Consider the following 22847-nt stretch of genomic DNA (forward strand, 5'->3'; position numbering starts at 1 on the left):
GCTGATACCAAAACCAGGCAAAGATGTCACAAAAAAAGAAAATTACAGACCAACATCTCTCATGAATATAGATGCAAAAATTCTCAACAAAATTCTAGCCAATAGAATTCAGCATCATATCAAAAAAATAATACACCACGACCAAGCAGGATTCATACCAGGTATGGAAGGATGCTTCAACATGAGAAAATCAATCAACATAATTCACCACATAACAGAATAAAAGAAAAATATTTCACGATCATTTCAATCAATGCAGAAAAGGCATCTGATAAAGTCCAACACCATTCCTGATAAAAACTCTAAATAAAGTAGGAATAGAAGAGAAACTTCTCAACATAATAAAGGGCATCTATATAAAACCAAAAGCCAACATCATTCTCAATGGAGAGAGGCAGAAAGCACTGCCCATGAAACAGGAACAAGACAAGAATGCCTTTTATCACCACAATTTAACATTGTGCTGGAAGTTGTAGCTAGAGCATTAAGGCAAGAAAAAGAAGTAAAGGGCATTCAAACTGAAAAGGAAAAAATAAAACTGTTCCTACTCACAGATGACATGATCCTATACATAGAGAACCCCAAAGATTCCCCCAAGAAAACTACAAGAACTGACAGAAGATTCAGCAGAATAGCAGGATATGATACCAACATACAAAAATCAGTTGAATTCCTATACATCAACAAAGATAACTCAAAAAGGAAATCAGGAAAACAATACCATTTATAATAGCCGCTAAAAAGATAAAATACTTGGGAATAAATCTAACCAGGGATATAGAAGACCTATACAAAGAAAACTACAAAACAGGAATGCAAAAACCAAAAGACACCTACATAAATGGAAAAACATACCATGCTCATAGATAGGAAGACTCAACATTGTGAAAATGTCAATTCTACCCATAGCCATTTACAAATATAATGCAATCCCAATCTAAATACCAACAGCATTCTTTAACAAGATGGAAGATCAGCAACTTTATATAGAAAGGAAAGAGGCCCTGGATAAGCAAAGTGTTACTGAAGAAAAATAACAAAGAAGGCGGCCTCACACTACCTGATCTCCAAACATACTATACAGCCATGGTATTCAAAACAGACTGGTACTAGTACAACAACACATAGACCAGTGGAAAAGAATAGAGAACCCAGACTAAATCCATCCACCTATGGTCAGCTGATCTTTGACAAAGGACCAAAGTCCATTAAATGGGGAAAAGACAAGTCTCTTTAACAAATGGTGCTGGCTAAACAGGATGTCCATCTGTTAAAAAAAAAAAAAGAAACAGGACCCATTCCTCACACCGTACACAAAAAACGGATCAAAGACCTAAATATAAAACCTAAAATGATAAAGATCATGGAAGAAAAAATAGGGACAACGCTATGGGCCCTAACATGTTGCATAAATACAACACAAAACATAACTACAACCCATAGATACCAGAAGAGAAACTAGATAACTGGAAGCTCCTAAAAATTAAACACTTAGGCTCATCAAAAGAATTCACCAAAAGAGTAAAAAGAGAACCTACAGACTGTGAAAAAAATTTCTGGCTATGACATATCCAACAAGGGCCTAATATCTAAAATCTACAGAATACTTCAACACCTCAACAACAAAACGACAAATAATCCAGTAAAAAAATGGGCAAAGGATATGAACAAACACTTCACCAAAGAAGACATTCAGGCAGCTAACAGACACATGAGGAAATGCTCATGATCATTAGCCATTAGAAAAATGCAGATCAAAACTACAATGAGATACCATCTCACCTGACATTACTGGCACTAACTAAAGAAAAAAATAATAATAACAAAATAACAAATGTTAGAGAAGTTGCAGGGAGACTGGAACTCTTATGCACTGGTAGGAATGTAAAATGGTATAGCCACTGTGGAAAACAATTTGGTGCCTCCTTAAAAAGCTAGAAATAGAAATACCATATGATCCAGCAATCCCACTCCGAGGAATATATCCTAGAGAAATAAGGGCCATCACACAAATAGACATACGCACATGTTCACTGCAGCATTATTCACAATAGCAAAAAGATGGAAACAACCTAAGTACCCATCAACAGATGAATGGATAAACAAATTATGGTACACATACACACAACAGAATACTATACAATGATAAAGAACAATGATCAATATGTGAAACATCTCACAACATGGATGAATCTGGAGGACATTATGCTAAGTGAAATAAGTCAATCATAAAAGGACAAATATTGAACAGAACAAGGGGATACTGCGTGGCTTAAAGTCAGGAAAGGTGTGTCTTAGGGTTGTATCCTTTCACTATATTTATTCAGCCTGTATGCTCAGAAAATAATCCGAGGAGCTGGACTACATGAAGAAGATGAGGGCATGAGGACTGGAAGAAGACTCATTAACAACCTTAGGTATGCAGATAACACAATCTTGCTTGCTGAAAGTGAAGAAGATTTGAAGCACTTACTGATGAAGATCAAAGACTACAGTTTTCAGTATGGATTGCACCTCAACATAAAGAAAACAAAAATCCTCACAACTGGACCAATAAGAAACATCATGATAAATGGAAAAAAGATTGAAGTTGTCAGGGATTTCATTTTACTTGGATCCACAATCAATGCCCAGGGAAGCAGCAGCCAAGAAATCAAACAACATATTGCATTGGGAAAATCTGCTGCAAAGGACCTCTTTAAAGTGTTAAAAAGAAAAGATGTCACTTTGAAGACTAAGGCATGCCTGAGCCAAGCCACGGTGTTTTCAACTGCCTCATATGCATGCAAAAGCGGGACAATGAATAAAGAAGATCCAAGAATTAATGCCTTTGAATTATGGTGTTGGCAAAGAATATTGAATATACCATGGACTGCCAGAGGAATGAACAAACCTGTCTTGGAAGAAGTACAGCCAGAATACTCCTCAGAAGCAAGGATGGCGACTTTGTCTCAGGTACTCTGGACATGTTATTAGAAAGGACCAGTGTCTGGAGAAGGACATCATGCTTGACAAAGTAGAGGGTCAGCTAAAAGAGGAAGACCCTTAATGACATGGATTGACACAGTGGCTCCCAACAATGGGCTCAAACATAACGACTGTGAGGATGGCACAGGACCACGCAGTGTTTTGTTCTGTTGTATATACCAACTCGAGGGCACCTAACAACAACATAAAACAACAATAATACACTTGAAGTAAGTGCTTCTTAGTTCCATCAAGTATACAAAACCAAATAGGCAACACTTGCCCAAAAGCAAAGATGAGAAGGCAGGAAGGGACAAGATCACTGGACCAATGGACACGGGAACCCAGGGTGGAAAGGGAAAGGGGGAGAGTGCTAACTATTGCTATTAATGAGGGGATTGCAACCAACGTCACAGAACAATTTGTGTATAAATTCTTGAATGAGAAACTAATTTGCACTGTAAACTTTCACCTAAAGTACACACACAGACACACGCGCGCAAAAAGTAATCACATTCTTCCTTCAAACAGAATGCTAATAAATTTGAGTATCTGTTTTTTTCTGTCAGTAGCGTATTAAAAATAGTAAATCCGAAGCAAGGAGAGATTTCTACAGTCTGGTATACTGATAATACCATCACACTGCCTGTGAGTGACAAACAGCATCCACCCACACCCACACTACCTGAGGTGTAGCAAGGTAACGAGTGTACAGGAGCAATCTCAAAACTGCGCCCCCCCCACCCCCAATTTGCGCGCCCAGGGGCGACCTCTAATTTGCCCCCGACCCCTCAAATTTCAAGATAAATAGACATTGATTGCAGCGACGCAAAGAAGCCGAGGGCGCCCATAACCCTCGCGCGATTTTCCGTAGTACCCATGTCCCATGAGGCGCATGGACTGACAAGCGGGCCACGGGCAGGGGGAAGAGGTGAGGGGTGCCTGAGTATAGCTGCGGCGGGAGCGGCACCTTGAGCGGGTGAATCTTTCCAGCAGACACCGAGATCTGCGGCAGCGAAGAGCAGTGCCAAAACATGGCTGAAGTGGGCACAGGCTTTCTGGATCAGCTCAAGTCCTACATAGTTTGGTCTTGGACTTATCTCTGGACCACATGGTGTCACCCCGAGTGTCACCAGTGCGGTCTGCACCCCCCGCGCCTCTTAGGGACGCCACTGGCACCTCCTCGGCCTTGCGCCTGGGGGGCAAGTGCCCCCCCTGCCCCCTCTCCTGCCATGCCTCTGCACACACACCCACACAAACACACACACAAGAAAACAGCAACTTCAAGAAATGAAAAAAGTCTCAAAGCGTGCGGAGAACAGGCAAACAACCTTAAGCCTCACAATTAGCCCTAAAGCATCAGAGAATGACATCCCTAAGTGATTTTTTTAAAAAAGTTTAAATTATGACACAAGTTCTGTTTAAAATGGAAGGGACGGGCCACATTTTTAAGTGGTTTCCATCCTCAGTAACTAAAATTAAAAAGTGGAGGTAGGCTTTAATGCCTAAAAAATTTACTTATATTGAATATCTCATTTCTTAGCCCAGATAATTACAGTGCAATAAAAACAATGGAACAGAGCTGGCAAAGAAACGGTAAGTTTGAACACGAGGAAGATAAAGAGACCATATTTTAAATCCTTCTGAATAATGTAAACATGGTAATTAGTAAGCTAGCATGGCTCGTATCCCATCAATCCATATACTAGCGCAGTGACTGGCACTCTGAGCACACTGGCCTGTCACATTTGCCTTGGCGTGTGTACTTTTGTGCCACTTGAATACTGATCACTTGTGTTCCTCCAAAAAGTTCAGAAGCCATATCAAAAACACTATCACCTGACTTCCAAGGCCCCTTCCATACTTCACACACTAGTAGAATTTGCACTTCTCACTCACAGTTACAACAAAGAAACACAGTATTTTTAGTACTCAATCAACAACTTGTATTTGGCAAAATTTTAAGTGCTTACTATATGCCAGGTAACAGCTTTATATATATGTAGCAGATTTAATCATAGAAATTTAAAGACTACAAAGTCCTCTAGGATATGCAGTTATGCATTCTTTTTTTTACTATTTTTCAACCAGTTTTCTCAATACTGGTAAAGATGGTAATATATATTCATTAACTGGTACCATCATCATTAAACAGAAAAAATTCCAACTTTTTTTCCCTTCTGTTTGAACAAAATATAATTCAACTATATATTTTCCTCCGAAAAATGCCAAAGTAGAATTTAAAAATACCAAAGAAATTTCCACCCAAAAGAGTAACATTTAAGAAGAGTATTTAAATAAAATCATAATTTTTACTATCATAAATGTGTTCGACATTGTAGCTAATTTTGAAACAGATAAATCAGATAACACCTGACCAAACATATTATCTAAGGTCTCTCTTTAGAATACCTATACAGAGAGGCGAGGCCAAGGTGTCGGAGTAGTGAGATGCTTCCGGTGGACCCTCTTACAACGACCAAAAAAAACAAGTGATTCGATTATATATGGCAATCTGGGAGCCCTGAACATCAAAGGCAGAGTTGAGGAACTGGACTGAGTGGCAGGGGGAGGGAGAGATGGTTCAGAAGCAGCAAGGAGTTGCCAGACATGACCCAGCGAGAGCCTGAGCCCTTCAGGCCTGATCAGCTCAGGGGTTGAGCGGTGAGGCAGGCAAGAAGCCGTGCTTGGGAGGCGCGTTTTTCGCACCAGGAGAGACCCAGCCCCTGAGAGTCTACACGGCCACCCAGAACCAGTGAGAAGTAGCCCTCATCAGCGAAAGTAAGTACCTGCATACAGCTTATTGCACGGATCAAAAACACCCCCCCCAGGGAAAAACCTCTGTCCCATTTACCTCCCCGCTCCCTGCTCTGCACTGGGTCCTGGACCAGCTTCAGCAATTGCCGAGTCCTCTAGGCCAGAAGTAAAATCTGTCACACGCCTGGAGCCACTCTCCCTGCCTTGGAGAGTGAACAAATTAACAAATGGGAAAAAAATAAATTGCCAGCTCCCCTAAGCCAGGAACCCAGCGTAGGCACAGCTCCTTTGCCTAGGCACAGGCATAAGGGATCCACGGACTTTGAGTGCCTTTCCTCCTGCATAGACTTGTGCAGGCCCATCTCAACAGCGTAGGCCCTCATTACCACAGTACAACAGGGAATATACCGGAACTCTAACTTCAACTGTTTCAGCTGTGAAGTGGCAGGTTCTTGACATTTGACACTGCTCAGCCCATTAAGCAGGGTCTTCACCTACACACAGCAGGGGCCTGAAGACTGGTGGCTCCACCCAAGCCACATAGCCACCTGTGATAGGGGCCCATGAATAAGAGGTGTCCCCCAGTCCTTACAGCCAACAGCATTAGGTGCTCATAGTCCAGCTGCAAAACCCATCAACCTACATGCTCTAGGGAACAGGGACACATCTTCCTGCTGGACACTCGGGGGCAGCCGTCAGCCCCTTGCCTTGCTCAGTGTGTCCCCCTGCTGCAGCCAGATGCCTGTGCCTACACCAATCACCCGTGCCTGTCTAGGACTAAGTGAGAGCCTACACCACACACTTGGTGGCTACCTACCTGGGCACCTGAGCTGAATCCATATAGGAGGAGTAGACAGACTCCTGAGCTCACATACCTAGTAACAGATTTAACCACCCGGTGACAGGACATTAGAGCTTCAAAGATGCCAATAACCAAACTAGCCATACGAGCAACCTATTTGGGCATATCAAAACAAAGCAAGAAGCTAGGACACAGTAAGCAAACATAAAATAAATATAATAACTTATTGATGGCTTGGTGACAACAGTCAATATCAAATCACATAAAGAGGCAAGCCATGATGGCTTCAGCAAGCTCCCAAATGGAATTACCAGAGGCAGAACACAAAAGATTAATATACAGAATTCTTCAGAAAATTAAGCAAAACACAGAACACGCAATAGAGGAAATTAAAAAAATTGGAGAAGAGCATAATGACAAATTTAACAGGCTACAAGAATCCATACAGAGAGAGAAATCAGAAATCCAGAAGATTAACAATAAAATTTCAGAATTAGAATATCTATACAGGTGGTCCCCAGGTTACAAATGTCTGACTTATGGACAACCCACACTTGCCCTTTAATTAATGTTGCATAAATTTGCCCTTGCTTTGAAACGACTGAACCAATGACTGCTCACAACAAATTCTTCATCACAATCACCTCCACTTGCTGCACATGCAGCTTTTAAATCATTGAAAAGACCTCAGGCCTTTTCTTGCACTAAAACCAAAACCAAAAACCAAACCTGTTGCCATCCAGTCGATTCCGACTCATAGTGACCCTATAGGACAGAGGAGAAACTGTCCCACAGGGTTCCCAAGGAGTGGCTGGTGGATTCAAACTGCCAACCTTTTGGTTAGCAGCCTGAGCTCTTAGCCACTGCACCACTAAAGTAAGGCTAAATAAGAACCGTACACACCTGTTCTGACTTACCTACAAATTTGACTTTAAGACACAGGAATGGATCTTGTTCATAACCGGGGACTGCCTGTCTCTAGTTAGCTTCTAGCTTTCCCACTCTCAATTGCATAACACGTAAGAAAAAACACAGAAAACAAATGTACCTACAAAGTAATCTTACCCAAAATCTTATACTATACTTGAATCTGATCAAGTCTCTAGATCTAGCTTTCAATTTACAAAGAAAACAAAGGGTACATAGGACGCGATCACAGAGATGCAGCCATCAAAATCCAGTCTATGACAAATGCTACAAGACAAATGACCCAATTTCTTCAATAAGTTCACAGACTATCTCAACACTTCATTAAAACCTCCAGTTTCAGTCTTGCCTCCCTGATACCTGCTGTACTTTCTTACTCTATGTGTACTTGTATTATACTTTGCACACGTGATTGTAACTACATGTGTGCCTCCCATTACAGTAGTATTATAGTGGAGTACAATGAAGTAGCTTAGAACAGGGCTCTGAAGTCAGCCTGAGTTAGAATCCCAGCTTTGCCCCCTCAGTTAAACCATCTTTAAAGTGGAGAAAATCTCACTTACAATGCAAAGGAATTTTAAGGACTTGGTCAGAAAATACATTTAAAGCACCTAGCATAATGTCTGGCATACCTTAGGCAGTTATCAATTATCTAATGAATGAATGTAAGCCATATGCAGCAAAGTTAAGTAATTGTGAATTTCACATCCTTCTCCTTCATCTAAGGAGCGCTGGTGGCATGGTGGTTAAGCGCTCAGCTGCTAACTGACTGAAAGGTTGGCAGTCTGAATTCACCAGCCACTCCATGGGAAAAAGATGTGGCAATCTGCTTCCGTAAAGATTAAACCCATTGCCGTCGAGTCCATTCCAACTCATGGCAACCGTACAGGACACAGTAGAACTGCCCCATAGGGTTTCCAAGGAGCGGCTAGTAGATTCGAACCGGTGACCTTTTGGTTAGCAGCCAAGCTCTTAACCACTGTGCCACCAGGGCTCCACTCCCTAAAGATTACACCCTAGGAAACCCTATGGGGCAGTTCTATTCTGTTTTATAGGTTCTCTACGAGTCAGAATCAACTCGACGGCAATGGGTTTGGCTTGGTTTTTGGGTTGGTTACTTTGTGTAACCACCTTCTCGTAATAACTAGAATAGTAAAATGCCCAGATGACCAATGTTGTTGCTTTTAGTTTCCACTGAGTTGACTCTGATGCATGGCAACCAATAGGAAGAAAAAAATAAGCAAAGATAACTGAAAAAAAAATCAAGCTATCAATTTCTAAGTAACTGAGTTTGGCTCTAAGGTACTAAGGAACAGTTTAATCACAGCAAATACCACCTGGATAAAGAACGGAGTTATTAAGAAAAGGGCTAAAAGTAATCAAATTATTTTCTAACTAAAAACAATCTACACATTCATCTTTAAGCATAATTTTTAATATAGAAAACATTTTTTAAAAGAAAATTTTAAATGTCAACATTACTATCCTGAATCTCTTCAGTATTCTTGCTTTAAAAAAACATAACAAATTAATTCCACTAACTTTCCATCTGAACAGTAGGTGGCAAACTTACATACTCTGGGCCAGCTACTGCAGTAATGAGGTGGTAGGAAAAACACAGAAAGACTCCACATGTCATCATAAAAAATCCTGAAAACATTCTTGTAAAACTGTTTAAAAGTCCTATTTTGAAAATAAAATCTTTCAAGTAATATGAAGATACTTACATCTCAGTTTGTCCAGCATTTTTCCACCACACATGGTTGCTAACATAGCTTTAACTGAAAATACCGTCAACTTGCCTCGGCCCTCACTGCAAAATAAATTACATTAGAAATAATTGCTATCTGGAACCACAAAAACAATCAAATGTATCACCAAATACTGAGCAACCAGTAAACTGATTTCTACCCTTACATGTTACAATTTTACCACATTTAGAAACTCTGGATTTTTTTTTTTTTCTTTTGTAGAATTAAGGCTTCATTTAATGCTGGGTGAAAAATGCTATAAAGCTAATCTGAAGTATTTGGAAGTGAGTTTTAGAAACATCTTGTAAAGTAATTTCTACTGGCTATGTAGGCACAAGCCAAGTTTACCTTAAATAAACTTCCAATCAACTTAACCTATTAAATCCACAGCTGGTGTGTTTTTAAATATATGAAACTGAGGTGTCACCTGGTTTGAGCAACAATTCAGACATGTGGCCTCATATCAGGATATTATAACAACAGTTTACCATTATGTACTAAACCAATAGAGTACACAGGGTTATAAAGATTTTATAGCACATTCATCGTTGTTTGTTTTAACTCTAATAAACTTCATGTTACCATGTAAGTGTTTATTCTAAACAGCTCAAACATATCTCTCTGTCTCAGATCTTCTCATAGCATCATTGTGAGAACTGGAAAGATGGAAGGTAGAACATCATAAATGAATTACCCAAAGAAACGCTTCACACCACCAGCAGAATCAAGACAATATCACCAAGGCCCCTTGACCCAACACGTCCTGCTCTATCCGTTCAACTATGCCCTGGTTTCACAGCAGATAAAAAACTTCACTGGCAGGTTTTTAAAGTTATCATCTACAAGTTAAAAATGGGCTTTTGTGTCAATTTTATACAGCTGTGCTCACAAAGTTTCATGGTAACTTAGGGTAAAATACCTTTGCAATAATGAGAACTACATCATCTTGATTTAGAGAAGCATTGTCACCCTATTTACATTCACTAATAGTCCTAACAGAGTGTTTCCTATTTTCCAAACCTTCTTTGTTTACAGTAAGGTCAAACCTGCAAAAAGGCAGATGGTCTATCAGCCAGAAGATTCTCAGTGAACACATCACCAGAAAATAGCAGTGTTTGTTACAGTCTGATTTTTAGCTATCACATCTCGTTTAGTTTATTAACAAGATGACATAGAAATCCCTGCAACTAGCTAATCTTAGGATGGAGTTTTAAAAACACATAGTTCTTCAGAAATACAGATAGTGCTCTACATCTATGGCAATAATGCATCTGGAAAGGATATTTAGAAATATCCACTGCATCACATGAGAAAGGTAAGTGGCTATAAAGATCATCAATCATGTTAAAAAAGAATGAATTCCTAAGACTGATACAGAACCTTTACAGCGGACACTTCTGATCATCCACCATCCAAATCCCAAGTCTACCTTTAAGCATGCCCTATCTTATGTTACCCACTACCTGTCTGTCAGTTTGTTGTACTGTGGTGCCTTGTGTGTTGCTATGATGCTGGAAGCTATGCCACTGGTATTTTCAAATACCAGCAGGGTCACCCATAGTTGACAAATTTTAGCAGTGCTTCCAGACTAAGACAGACTAGGAAGAAAGGCCTGGCGATCTACTTCCAAAAATTAGCCAATGAAAACCTTATGCATCACAATAGAATACTGTCTGACTCGCTGGCTTTGGACACATCATCAGAAGGGATCAACCACTGGAGGAGGACATCATGTTTGGTGAAGCAGAGGGCCAACGAGGGCAAGGGAGATCCTCAGTGAGATGACTGACACAATAGCTACAGTGATGTACTTGAACATGCCGGCAATCGTAGGGATGATGCAGGACTGGGCAACAATTTGTTCTGTTGTACATAAGTTCGCCACGACTCAGAGTGACTAGATGGCAGCTAACAACAACAATCTGATGATACAAGTCCACTTCCTGCTACCAAAGTCTGCAGAGAAAAAAAAGCTTTCCTATTCTTTCTTCGCAGTTAGGACTTGGGCACATGACTCAAGTGCCACCAATAAGATTCACCCACCTCAGACTTCAAATATAAAATTATTGACTTTCAGAAGCAGGAACTCCAAAGAACACACCTGGTAGGATGGCAGCAGTAGGAGCCATTACATTGAGTTTACAGAGGCAGCAGAGACTGATTCTTGTGGCAGCAACCACAGCCCAGCATCAACGGTGCCGGGAGCACAAGCAGCAATGTCTGCGCCCAGTGGAGGTACAGAGTGTCTTCATGAGACCAATTTCATGATACGACTTTGAGCTTTGTTCTTGGCAGGGTAGTCTTTAAGCCTACTAGCCTACTTTCCCAACCTTCTTAGAGAGTCTGTGGGTCACCCACCCTTTGACTAAATTAGCCCGAGTTGGTTTAAACGGCTTGCAACTAAGAAGTCTGATGGATACAGCTTCTGACCTGAAGTCAGTGGCCCAGAAAGATGAAGCAACAAAAGAAAAAAATTCTTGAAGTCCAAAAAGTAAGAGGAGTGAGTATTCCTGATGATCATCAGAGCAAGAATGAAGAGGAAGTGCTCCAGAACAGAAGAGTCAAGCCTTGCTGTACAGCTAATGACATTTTTAAAGGTAAATTTGCTCAAAACATTTTTGCAGACACACATTTCACAGTACAAGAACATCCAGATAACTGAACAGGAAGACAAAAGTAAAAATTAATCTTAGAAGAGATATGCATAAAAATCAGAATGCCGATTAGATCTGGGGGAAAAGAAAGGGCTGTGATACATAAAGGACACGCAGGTGGGATTCTGAGGTGCTGACAACATTCTACTTCTTAGCCTCCATAGTAGTGATGGGGGCCCTGGTTGCAAAGTGGCATCTGGCTGCTAACCAAAAGCTCGGCAGTTTGAATCCACCAACTGCCCCTTGGAAACCTATGGGGCAGTTCTGCTCTGTCCTATAGGGTCACTATGAGTCAGAATTGACTCAATGGCAACAGTGGGTTTTTTTTTCTTTTTAATAGTACTTATATTAATATTTGCTTTATAACAATTCATTAAACTATACTTTGTTTTATACATTTTTCTGTAGGTGTTTTATATTTCTCAAGAAAAACTGTTAAAAAAAAAATGAATCCCATAATTGCCAAAAATTGGGGGAATCTTAAATACTAAGTAACAGAAGCCAGTCTTAAAAAGCTACATACTACTATATGATTCCAATTACATGACATCCTAGAAAAGGCAAACTGAGGAGACAGTAAAAAAAACCAGTGGTTTCCAGAGGTTCAGGGGGAAAGAAGGAGGGATGAATGGGTGGAACATAGAGCATCAGGGCAGTGAAACTATTCCTTATGATACTGTAAAAGTAGACACATGACTTTATGTGTTTGCCAGAACCCACAGAACTGTATAACACAGAGTGAACCGTAAGGTAAATTATGAACTTTAGTTATCTAATGTAGCAATACTGGTTCATCATATACAACAATGTACCACAACGTAAGATATTAATAATAGGGGAAACTATGTGCAGGGTGGGGGAAACGGGGATTTGTGAGAACTCTACTTTGAGTAATGTTTCTGTAAACACAAAGCTTCTCTAAAAAAATAAACTGTGTTTAAAAAATACATTAAAAAAACAACAACAAAAAGAATCCTAGGAAAGTGAGAGTTATTATTAATGGACAACGGTAATGATTTAAGGGAAAAAATGATGGAGAGGACACCTACAGGTTAAAAGACACCTAAGATATATAAATGGCAACTTATAAAATTTTACATAGCAAGAGTTTCTATAATAACATGTTTAAAAAGAATTAAAATATCGAGACCCAGGCGCCATCCTTAGAGATTCTGATAATTTGGCCTAGGGTGTGGCCTGGGCACTGGTAACTCGTTAAAGCTTCCCAGCTGATTGAAATGAACAGCCAGAATTGAGAACCACTGGCCTGAAACAAATCAACTTTATTAAAAAGAAAACCCAATAGAAAAAAGGGGAAAGTACACTTGTGCATAAAGGTCCCTGGGTGGCCCAAAAGGTTTGTGATTGGCTGCTAACCAAAAGGTTAGCATTTTGAACCCACCCAGAGGTTCCGTGTAAGAAAGGCATGGCGAACTGCTTCCATAAAGATTACAGCCAAGAAAACCCTATGGAGCAGTTCTACTTTGTAACACATGAGATCATGAGTTTGGTCAAGTTAATGGCCAGTGGGCTTGGTTTCGTTCAACACTCATGCACACAAAATATACAAGGAAGAAACACAAATGACTATCAAGCACATGGACAAGCACTGACTTTAATCAATAATAAAAGAAATACAAATTGAAACAATACCGAGATGTTTCTTAAAATGTCACAAATTACTGACTCTGTCTCCAGAGACTGGCCTTAGTCAGTCTAAATAGTGTGAAGTCTGACTTAGGCAGAAGAGTTAATAGTTTGGCTCTATTTTATTTTCTCTTATTTTTTAATTAATTTAATATTTATCATCGCTTTTTAAAAATAATTACTTTTGAAATTATCACTTTAAAGAGGGAGAGTGCATGTGCGCCAGAACGAAGTATTCAGTCATCTCTCTTATTTTATTAAATGTAAAGCTCCAACATGATCAATGATTACGTCTTTGGTTAATTCTGTACTTTTTTTTTTAACTTTTCGTTAAAGTATAATATACATACAGAAATTGCATAATTTATAAATCTACAGCTTGATGAACTTTCACAAAGAGAACACATCCAAGTAACCAGCACTTAGATCAAGAACAAAACACGACTACCACCCAGAAGCCATGCCTTGCACTCCTTCCTAAACTACCTCCCACAGTGGTAACCTCTATCCTGACTGCTAACCTCACAGATCAGATTTGCCTGTTCTCTGACTTCTTATAAATGCAGTAGTACAGTATGCACTCTTCTAAGTCTAACTTCTTTCATTCCACGTAACATCTACGAGCTTTATCACATGGTTAATTACAGGTAGTCCCCAACTTACGATGTATTCAAGATACTTATGACTGTCCTTTTTTTTTTTTTAACATCATTAGTAATATGTACTACATACTATGTTGTAGCACGTAATTTGCTGATGTCATCATATCTGGAAATTTACATGTAATGTTTCCAACCCACAAAGATAAATGTTGTTGTTGTTAGCTGCCATTGAGTCGCTTCCAACTCATTGAGACTCCATGTACAACAGAATTAAACACTGTCTAGTCCTGGTACATCCTCACCGCTGTTGCTATGTTTGAGCCCACTGTTGCAGCCAGTATGTCAATCCATCTCATTGAGGGTCTTCCTCTTTTTTGCTGACCCTCTACCTTACCAAGCGTGATGTCTTTCTCCAGGGACTGATCCCTCCTGATGATATGTCCAAAGTATGTAAAAAGAAGTCTCACCATCCTCGTTCCCAAGGAGCATTCTGGCTGTACTTCTTCCAAGACAGACTTGTTCATTCTTTCTCTAAAGTGTGGCCTGGACATTGGTAATTCATGGTATATTCAGTATTCTTTGCCAACACCATAATTCAAATGTACCAATTCTTCTTCAGTCATCCTTATTCATTGTCCAGCTTTCGCATGCACATGAGGCAACTGAAAATATCACGGCTTGGGTCAGGCACACTTTAGTCCTCAAAGAGACATCTTTGCTTTTCAACACGTTAAAGAGGTCTTTTGCAACAGATTTGCACAACACAATACGTTATCTGATTTCTTGATTGCTGCTTCTATAGGCATTGATTGTGGATCCAATACGAAATCCTTGACAACGTCAATATTTTCTCTGTTTATCATGATGTTGCTAATTGGTCCAGCTGTGAGGATTTTTGTTTTCTTTATGTTGAGGTTAATCCATACCAAAGGCTGTAGTCTCTGATCTTCATCAGTAAGTACTTCACATCTTCTTCACTTTCAGCAAGCAAGGCAATTGTCATCTGTATATCGCAGGCTGTTAATGAGTCTTCTGCCAATCATGATGCATGTTGTTCTTCATACAGTCCAGCTTCTCGGATTATTTGAGACTGAATAAGTATGGTGAAAGCATACAACCCTGACACACACCCTTCCTGATTTTGAACCACGCAGTATACCCTTGTTCTGTTCGAATGACTGCCTCTTGGTCTATGTATAGGTTTCGCATGAGCACAATTAAGAGTTCTGAAATTCCCATTCTTCGCAATGCTACCCATAATTTGTAATGATCCACACAGTCAAATGCCTTTGCACAGGTTAACATCTTTCTGGTATTCTCTGCTTTCAGCCAAGATCCATCTGACATCAGCAAAGATATACTTCATTCCACGTCCTCTTCTGAATCGGCCTGAATTTCTGGCACATCCCTGGGATGACATCAGGGATATCATACATGAAGAAAGCAAAAGGTCATTAAAAATACTAAGAAAGAAAGAATAGACCAAAATGGATGTCAGAAGAGACTCTAAAACTTGCCCTTGAATGTAGAGTAGCTAAAGTGAATGGAAGAAAAGATGAAGTACAACAGTTGAATAAAAGATTTCAAAGGGCACCTCGAGAAGAGAAAGTAAAGGATTATAATGAAATGTGCAAAGACCGAGAGTTAGAAAACCAAAAGGGAAGAACACATTCAGCATTTCTCAAGCTGAAAGAACTGAAGAAAAAAAATTCAAGCCTCGAGTGGTAATACTGAAGGATTCTATGGGCAAAATATTGAACAATGCAGGAAGCATCAAAAGAAGATGGAAGAAATACAGAGTCACTGTACCAAAAAGAATTGGTCGATGTCCAACCATTTTAGGACATAGCATATTATCAAGAACCGATGGTAGTGAAGGAAGAAGTTCAAGCTGCACTGAAGGCATTGGTGAAAAACAAGGCTCCAGGAATTAATGGGATACCAACTGAGATGGTTCAACAAATGGATGCAGCACTGGAGGTGCTTACTCGTCTATGCCAAGAAATTTGGAAGACAGCTACCTGGCCAATTGACTAGAAGAGAGCCATATTTGTGCCATCCCAAAGACAAAGATCAGATTTATAAAGATACTAATAAAAGGCAACAATAATGAAAACTTAAATAAAAAAAAAGGAGGTATTCAACTTACGTCAGGATTTACAACGGACTCTTCAGAATGGAACCCCATCGTAAGTCGGGGACTACTTGTATATCATTAGTTCATCTGGCTAGGTAGTATTTAGTTGTATGAATATACTACAGTTTATCTATTCTTTTATTGAAGGGTATTTTCAAACCCTCTATTTTAAACTATTTCATGAGTACACAAACAAAACATCAGTTATTTCCTACATTCTAAGTACAAATAAGTACTTGTTGATTCATTGATATTTCTTCCAAAAAATGAAAGTCACTTATCGGTAAAATTCAAACTAGTAGCACAAGAACTTGATTCTAAGAACAATACAATGGCAACACTGAGAAGCTGGAAAACAGTCTAGAGGGAAAAGCACAAATCCATTGCCATTGAGTCAATTCTGACTCACAGTGACCCTATAGGACAAAGTAGAACTGCCTCATAGGGTTTCCAAGGAGTAGTTGGTGGATTCAAACTTTTCTGGTTAGCAGCTGTAGCTCTTAACAACTGTGCCACCGGGGCACCAGAGGGAAAAGTACAGCACCTAGGAACTACTTTTAGAAAGAATGTCTTCCTTCAGGACCTGTTGAATTCAAAGGTCCTAAACAACTAAAACAATGGAAGAATACATGAAACAACAGTTTCTAAGACACTGGACATGATTATTATTGTTGGTTCTGATACTGAGGTAAAGAAATTATTATGAAAACAGGTCTAAGTACGTCTGGAGGCTTTTTGGACAGACCAAGCAGAAGAGTTAGCATAGAAACACAATTATTTCTTTCTCTCTACACCAACTGGCCCCTTTAACAAAACACAAAATACAGCACATTATATAGACACAGAAAAAGAAGGGAAACAAAGTGGAGATAAAATTATTCTTTTCCCCTGAAATCTGAACACTCAAGAACCCTAAAATGGTTCTTCAAAAATGTACAAATATACATACTCACAGTCATTCATTGCAGCATTGTTTCTAGTTGGGAAAAGACTGGAAATAATCAAAATGTCCATTAATAGAAGACTGGTTAAATATGCTGTCATAAAAAAGAATGAGAAATAATATATGAGGGATCTAGAATTATATCCAAGACAGATTACTAAATTAAAGAAAGCAAGGCATAGAACAGAATAATAACTAGAATGCTACTAGTAATTATGTAAAAAAGGAGTAAAAATAATATTAACATTTGTTTGCATAAATATAAATATCTGTAAAAGGATACAGAAATAATAACAACACTGTTGCCTCCAGGGTGGGAAGTGTGTAGCTAAAGGAGACGAATGAAGGAGTACGACGCTTTTCACTTTATAAATATAAAAATGCTTATACTAGAAGAGGGCTCTCAAATCAATAATAGAAGCTTCCAGTTTAAGACATCATAAAAAGAAAAGCAAATTAAACCCAAAACAAGCAGAAGTAAAAAAACATAAGAGCAGAAATTAATGAAACTGAAAACAGAAAAATCAATCAAACCAAAAGCTGGTTCTTTGAACAGATCAGTATTTTGATAAATCTCTAGACAGACTAAGAAAAAAAACAGAGAAGACAAAAATTACCAGTATCAGGAATGAAAGATGGGACATCAGGACAAGTTGTTTTCTTGTTGCCTAACCTCTGGTTCTTGGGACATAAGTCTCCAGCCTCCTGCCTGATCTGCAGATTGTGGATCCACTAGCCCTTCAACCCTGTGAGCCAGGAGAGATGTCCAGCCTGCTGCCAGATCCATGGATTTGGGACTTGCCAGCCCTCACAAATACATGAGCAATTTCCTTGAAGTAAATCTCTACACATATTTATTACACCAGTTTTGCTCTGCTAGAGAACCCAGACTAAGACCATTACAAAACAAGTTTCTGTGTATAAAGTTGACAATCTGGATGAACTACTACTTGACACAAACTCCAAAACCAAAAACCAAACCCACTGCCACTGAGTCAATTCCGACTCATAGAGACCCTATAGGACAGAGCAGAACTGTCCCATAGGGTTTCCAAGGCTGTAAATCTTCACGGAAGCAGACTGCCACAGCTTTCTCCTGTGGAGCGACTGGTGAGTTCAAACCGTCAACATTTCAGTTAGCAGCCAAATGCCTGACCACTGCAGTACCAACACTCCTTAACACAAACTATTCCTTAAAAAACACTAACTACTAAAGCTCACTCAAGAAATAGATAACGTGACAAGCCAACATCCACTACAGAAATTTAATTTGCATTTTAAAGCATTCCAAAAAAGAAAACTCCTCATCCATAGGGCTGTACTGGCAAATCCTAAACATTTAAGAAAGAAACAACTGCATTCTACACTAAATCTTAGTAATAGAATAGTAGTAATAGGAAAGGATGAGCCACCCCCAACTCTTTTTATGAAGCCAATATTATTCTGACACCCAAAACAAAAACATTACAACAAAAGAAAGTACACATTGGTATCCCTAATGAACACAGACAAAAAAATTCTCAAGAAATGTAGCAATGTTTAAAAAGGATAAAAATCATGACCCAGGGGGGTTTATCCCAGGATAAGACTGGTTCTACATCTGAAAACCAATCGATATAGTTCACCATCTCAACAGACTATCTGAATAGATGCACATGACAAAATTCAACATCCATTCCTGATAAATACACTCAGAAAACTAGGAAAAGAAGGGAACTTCTTCAATCCAATAATGGGCGTCTCTAAGGACGTACCAAAAAAAAAAAAAAACCAGCTAACATCATACTTAATGATGAAAGACTGAGATCTTTTCCCTTAAAAGCAGGAACAAGTCAAGGATAACTGCTCTCACCACTCCCAGTTAACATCACACCTAGCTAGTGCAATAACACAAGAAAAAGAAATAAAAGACATACAGACTGGAAAGGAAGAAATAAAACTGTTCCTTCTCCAGACAATATGATCATCTATGTAGAAAATCTCAAAAAGCCTACAAAAAAGCTTTAGAATCTACCAAAAAACTATAATAGCTGAGTTTAGCAAGGCTACAGAATACAAGATCAACATACAAAAATCAATTTCTTTTTTGTACACCAGAAAAAAAAATTTGAAATACAACAGCACAAAGATATGAAATACTTAGATATAAGTCTAAAAAGCATATGTTCAAGATCTGTATGCTGAAAAATACAAAGTACTGATTTAAGAAATCAAAGAAGACTTCAATAGAAAGATATACCATGTTCATGAAATGGGAGGCTTGATATTGTTAAAATGTTAGTTCTCCCTAAACTGATCAGAATCCTAATGTGATTCAGTGCAGTCACAATCAAAATCGTAATAGGATTTTTTACAGAAATCAACAAGGTGAACTGATCCCTTAAGTATCCTTAGAGTTCTAAATCCATATAAATCCTCAATAAGGTATGATAATAGAAGAATACAATTCAGATGTCTAAAGCCCACCTTGTTCTTGGTATGTTTAAAAAGTTCCCCCATGTGGACATCTAGCTCAATTTGCATAACAGTTTATAAAGAAAATGTCCTATATCCTTGCATCTGGGGTCTTAAAAGCTTGCGAGCGGTCATCTAAGATACTCTACTGGTCCCACCCCATCTGAAGCAAGGTAGAATGAAGAAAACCAAAGGCACAAGGGAAAGATTACTCCAAAGGACTAATGGACCACAACTACCACAACCTCTACTAGACTGAGTCCAGCACAACTGGATGATGCCCAGCTACAACCACCAACTATTCTGACAGGGATCACAATAGAGGGTCCCAGACAGAGCTGGAGAAAAATGCAGAACAAAATTCTACCTCACAAAAAAAGACTAGACTTACTGGTCTGACAGAGACTGGAGAAACACCAAGAGTATGGCCTCCAGACACCCTTTTAACTCAGTAGTAAAGTCACTCCTGAGGTTCACCTTCAGCCAAAGATTAGACAGGCCCATAAACAAAACGAGACTAAATGGGCACACCAGCTCAGGGGCAAGGATAAGAAGGCAAGGCACAGGAAAGCTGGTAACGGGGAAGCCAAGGTCGAGAAGGGGAGAATGTTGACATGATGTGGGGTTGGCAACCAATGTCACAAAAGAGTATGTGTATTAATTGTTCAATGAGAAACTAATTTGCTCTGTAAAACTTCATCTAAAGTCAATTAAAAAAAGTTCCTCCATGTTATTTTAACACGCACCCTGAGCTGAGAACTACCAACATAGATAGAATTTTGAATGTGATACTAGCACTTTAGCTTTTATTTTGAAGGCAATGATGAACCAAAGGACATAAGAAAAATTAAAGAGAATTAATCATATACTGTTTGTATAAACCTTTCTGGCTCCAAATCTCACTTTCTTCCTTCAAAGAGACAAAACAATACCTATTCCTTGATGCAGAGAAGAAACTGATGCCATCTATACAAACAAAGAAGAAAGCAGGGCAAGCCCAGCACACTGGTAAGAGAGCCAGGTCAAAATTTCAACTCTTCGGTGAACATTTAACCCATAAATAAACTCCATATAACAGGTCTTAATGCGTACGCTGACATTTTCATTTCTAAAAATTATTAGCACTCACAAAACATTTTTTCCTAAATGTTTTAGAAACACAAATATATAGAAGATTTTGCATCTTTTATTCAAAATATTCTTTATCTCAATTCTGTTGCAAATAATAGTCCTGAATTCAGAAAATCTCATATTCAAATAAAGAGTAACGGATATAACTTACTTCTCAATTAACCTGAATCAGCACTAAAACACTTGTATGCTTTTCCATCCATTAGGATTATAACTATTCTCAATAGCTGGTCTCAGACCAAGTAATCTGTTCATTTACAGAATAATCTAAATCAGGCTATTTACAGTTAGAGGATGCAATAGCCTTTCAACTAATAAATACCAGTAACCTGTCATTCCTTAACTCATCATCTCTTAGATCCAACTTCAACCATTTTTCTATTCACAGCTTCCACACAGTAATCTCCACACATAATCTCCTATCCAACATACCATGGCTCTTCTCTTCTCTCTGTATGCTCTTTTTTGTGTGCAAACGTATGTGTGTCTAACATTACATGCTTTAGCGGGGGTGAAGGGTTACGCATTTAAGTATCAACTCCACTCAACAGGATAAAGGGAACATGTAAGGAAAGTTGGGGATGTTTTAAGTGCGGGTAAAGGTAGAGGTATCTGACATTAAGGATCATAATAAACGTAAGGAGGATGACTATACAGACAGGAGAGACATGGGAATGGTATTTAGTGAGCCTTTATGTTTAAGAATGTGTTTTTAAGTGCGTAACTATGCTTCCCAAGAATGGGGGATAGGCTCAGGTCTTAATTATGAACTAATCTTACCATCATTTTGTAACTTTAGATTTACAGCTTCAACTATGAAAGGTTTTATTTACCCTTCAAAAGGAGATGTTAAGATAAACAAAAATATAAATAAGAGCAATAAATGGAACATTGAAAATATTTACACTTATTAAAGATACTTATTTAAAAATCTAAGTATAACTTGGTATAAAGAAACAATTATCCAACAAAATTTGTGAAGGGTGTTCTCACAATCTTTACTTTCTCAAGTTTCATGTTATTTATATTTTTTCCCTTCAACAGGAAAAATCTTTAGCTCCCTCCCTCTCAGCTATTTGCTTTCTAGACCACACTTCAGCTCTGAATGCTTTTCTTGGCTCTGAAATCCCTCAGTGTACTTTAGGCCTTTCTAACTACAACTTACTTCCTATGACTGCCCCCAAGCAAAGCAAAGGGAAAGTCTCACTTTAACTTTCCTAATGTTTCATTAGAGCTCTTGTAGTCTTCTTCTATACTTAGAGGCGAACAGAGAAAAACTGGAGTCATTTAGCAGCCTAAGACCCCAGGATTACATTTTTTACCTAATTCATTCTTTCATCTTGGAAGAATGCAATCCATCCCACTACACATCTGAATTTAATCTGCATATGCTGGTCAAGTTACATTTAAAACTGGATGGCTAGCCGCCCCCTGCCATGGTATATGTAACCTCAAAAACATTCATGTTTTCAGTAGCTCCAATTTAAACTCCAAGTTTATACCAAAATCAGTTCTCTTCAAACAAGATTTTGGAAGAGATATTTAACCTGGTTTCATCACAAGCAACATGACTCACTTACAATCTAGCCCATGTTAGCTACACAGATGATTAGTAGGTCACCAATTAAACTGTAACACAATTAACAGTGAATTGCTGTTGTTAGGTGCCATCAGGACAGTTCTGATTTATAGCAACCCTATATACAACAGAACAAAACACTGCCCAGTCCTGCACTGTTCTCACAATCGTTATTATGCTTGAGCCCATTGTTGCAGCCACTGTGTAAATCCACCTCGTTGAGGGTCTTCCTCTTTTTCACTGACCCTCTACTTTACCAAGCATGATGTCTTTTTCCAGGGACTGATCCCTCCTGATACCATGTCCAAAGTATGTGAGATGTAGTCTCGCCATCCTTGTTTCTAAGGAGCACTTTGGCTGTCCTTCTTCTAAGACATGTTTGTTCGTTCTTTTGGCAGTCCATGGTATATTCAATATTCTTTGTCGTGATGGTTAAGATTCTGTGTCAACTTGGCTGGGCCATGATTCTCAGTGTTTTGGCAGTTGTTTAATGTTG

At 38.8% G+C, this 22847-nt stretch overlaps 1 protein-coding gene across 3 annotated transcripts in view; it reads right to left on the reverse strand.

Annotated features, from left to right (window-relative positions):
- DTNB (dystrobrevin beta) overlaps positions 1-22847 on the reverse strand; it is a 335670-nt gene that overhangs the window by 272782 nt on the left and 40041 nt on the right. For all 3 annotated transcript variants that reach the window (XM_023732419.1, XM_023732417.1, XM_023732418.1), the window contains exon 5: positions 9181-9266. In XM_023732419.1, coding sequence (XP_023588187.1) covers positions 9181-9266 — 86 coding nt within the window. The remainder of the gene's footprint in view (positions 1-9180; positions 9267-22847) is intronic.

This window comes from Trichechus manatus, unplaced genomic scaffold (assembly GCF_000243295.1).
Source record: "Trichechus manatus latirostris isolate Lorelei unplaced genomic scaffold, TriManLat1.0 scaffold00052, whole genome shotgun sequence".
In the NCBI taxonomy this organism is placed as follows: domain Eukaryota; kingdom Metazoa; phylum Chordata; class Mammalia; order Sirenia; family Trichechidae; genus Trichechus; species Trichechus manatus.